The sequence below is a fragment of the Pseudomyrmex gracilis genome, unplaced genomic scaffold, assembly GCF_002006095.1.
Source record: "Pseudomyrmex gracilis isolate BER0280 unplaced genomic scaffold, ASM200609v1 scaffold_5359, whole genome shotgun sequence".
Taxonomy (NCBI): domain Eukaryota; kingdom Metazoa; phylum Arthropoda; class Insecta; order Hymenoptera; family Formicidae; genus Pseudomyrmex; species Pseudomyrmex gracilis.
Window position 1 is genome coordinate 1 of NW_018025943.1, and position 1,802 is coordinate 1,802.

Genomic DNA, 1,802 nt, shown 5'->3' on the forward strand with positions numbered 1-1,802 from the left:
CATGTTCCGCAACAGATCAGGGGAGCCAACCTTCTTTTTTTTCACTATTTTCACTTCTTTCATTAGTTTCATTAGTTTCATTAGTTTCATTAGTTTCAATTCCTGCATTTCCTGCATTAGTTCGTTCCATCTTGCTTAACTGAACACAGCCCTGCGATCGGCTCGGATGACCGTAATTATTTCTTAGTTTAGTAACTTATCGAGCTTCAATAAGCTTTATTTATTGTAAAGTTCTACCAGATGGCAGTACTAGTGGCTCACATAAACATGGCTTCACCTTTTTTCGACAACGCTCCCTCCTTTATCACCATGTTCTCGGCCTGGACTCGTGCGCCCTCTTCTACCATCGCCAAGAGGCGTTGCAACTGCGCCTGCGCTTCCTCGTTGGCCATTTCCATGAGCCGTTCATCCTCTCGTGCGCGTTGCTCCCTATCGTGTTGGCTGTCCGCCAATCGGATTTCGCCTCGCGAAGGCAGTTTGTCCGACGGTTGCAAGTGCACACAGTAGTGTTATATATTTCTCATTATTTATTTTGCAATCTGTAATAAAAACAAGCGTAATTATATTATCTAATTTTGATATACTTGTTTATATCGTGTGTTTAAATGATTTATAATTTGTAATTATTTATAATTTAAGATAGTTCGCAATGGAGACCAAAATAATTAATCAAAAAGCATACTTGGAGAGATATACGTCTTCAGGAGTTAACGAAGAGAAGAAAAAGCTCAAAACGGGAAAACAAACGTGAGAAACGATCTATTTCAATTTGTATAAGCAAATAATGTTTTGCTTTGAGATAAAGGTTAAATTGAATTTTGAGGTTACACATGTGTGTGACACAACATATATAAAAAGTTTTGGAATGATTGTTTTATATACAAACAATATACTATAAAATACGTTAATTTGTGATTACATTCACGTCATGTTCATATAGTCAGATTTATATCATAATTCTGAATATAAAATTATATAGATGTGTTCGTATACTTTTTACTATTTAAAACTTTTGAACTCTTCAAGTATAACTAGAAAACATTTATTTCTTGTTATACTTGTTTGTTCAAGTTATTTATGCAAGTTTAAAAAACACGGTTATTATCAGACTTCCATGATATTTTACAGGAGGATTGTTTTATAGGTGATTGATTACAAAATAGGTTAATGTTTTTTTCAGAGTAAAAATTATAGACGATGGAGAAGACGCTCCCCAAATTGCTGGCATAGTCGATGATCGTGGACCAGTTGACTTCACNGACAAAAGAAGATGGAAAATCATAAACGAAGACGGAGATTTAACTGTCATTAATAATTNGGATTTGAGTCCACCTAGATTTAAGCATTCTAAAGAAAAAAAACATAAAGATTCAAATTTAAAACAAGCTCACGATAATGATTCCGATTTGAGTCCGCTCAGGAAATCTAAAAATTATGATTCGGATCAAAGTCCACCTAGACAAGCTCCAATTCTACGTGACAAAGAGAGCGGAAGAAAGCGCAACTTGGAAGCGGAAGCGGCGGAAAAATATGAACAGGAAAAACGTCAAAGAGAAGTAAATGAGCAATACGACAAATGGGGCAAAGGGTGAGCGATTATTTTTTTCATATTTCATCAAACTTTGCACACTGCCGTTAATATCTTACCGTTGATTTTCTTTAATTGTTGAAAATTTGGTTCCTTTTAGTCTGAAGCAAATAAAAGATCGTGAGGAAAGGTTACAGGACGATTTATACGAAATGAGTAAATCGTTAGCAAGATACGCGGATGACGCAGATTTGGATAAACAATTGAGAGAAGA

At 35.2% G+C, this 1,802-nt stretch overlaps 1 protein-coding gene across 1 annotated transcript; it reads left to right on the top strand.

The window, feature by feature from the left end:
* Positions 1 to 433: 433 nt before the first annotated feature.
* LOC109863480 (BUD13 homolog) lies at positions 434 to 1,797 on the top strand (the record flags this gene model as incomplete). The annotated part of the gene is made up of 4 exons (XM_020443744.1): positions 434 to 556; positions 640 to 747; positions 1,181 to 1,588; positions 1,689 to 1,797. Coding segments are annotated over exons 2-4 (615 nt in total), but the record flags the coding sequence as incomplete, so codon positions are not given.
* Positions 1,798 to 1,802: the final 5 nt, after the last annotated feature.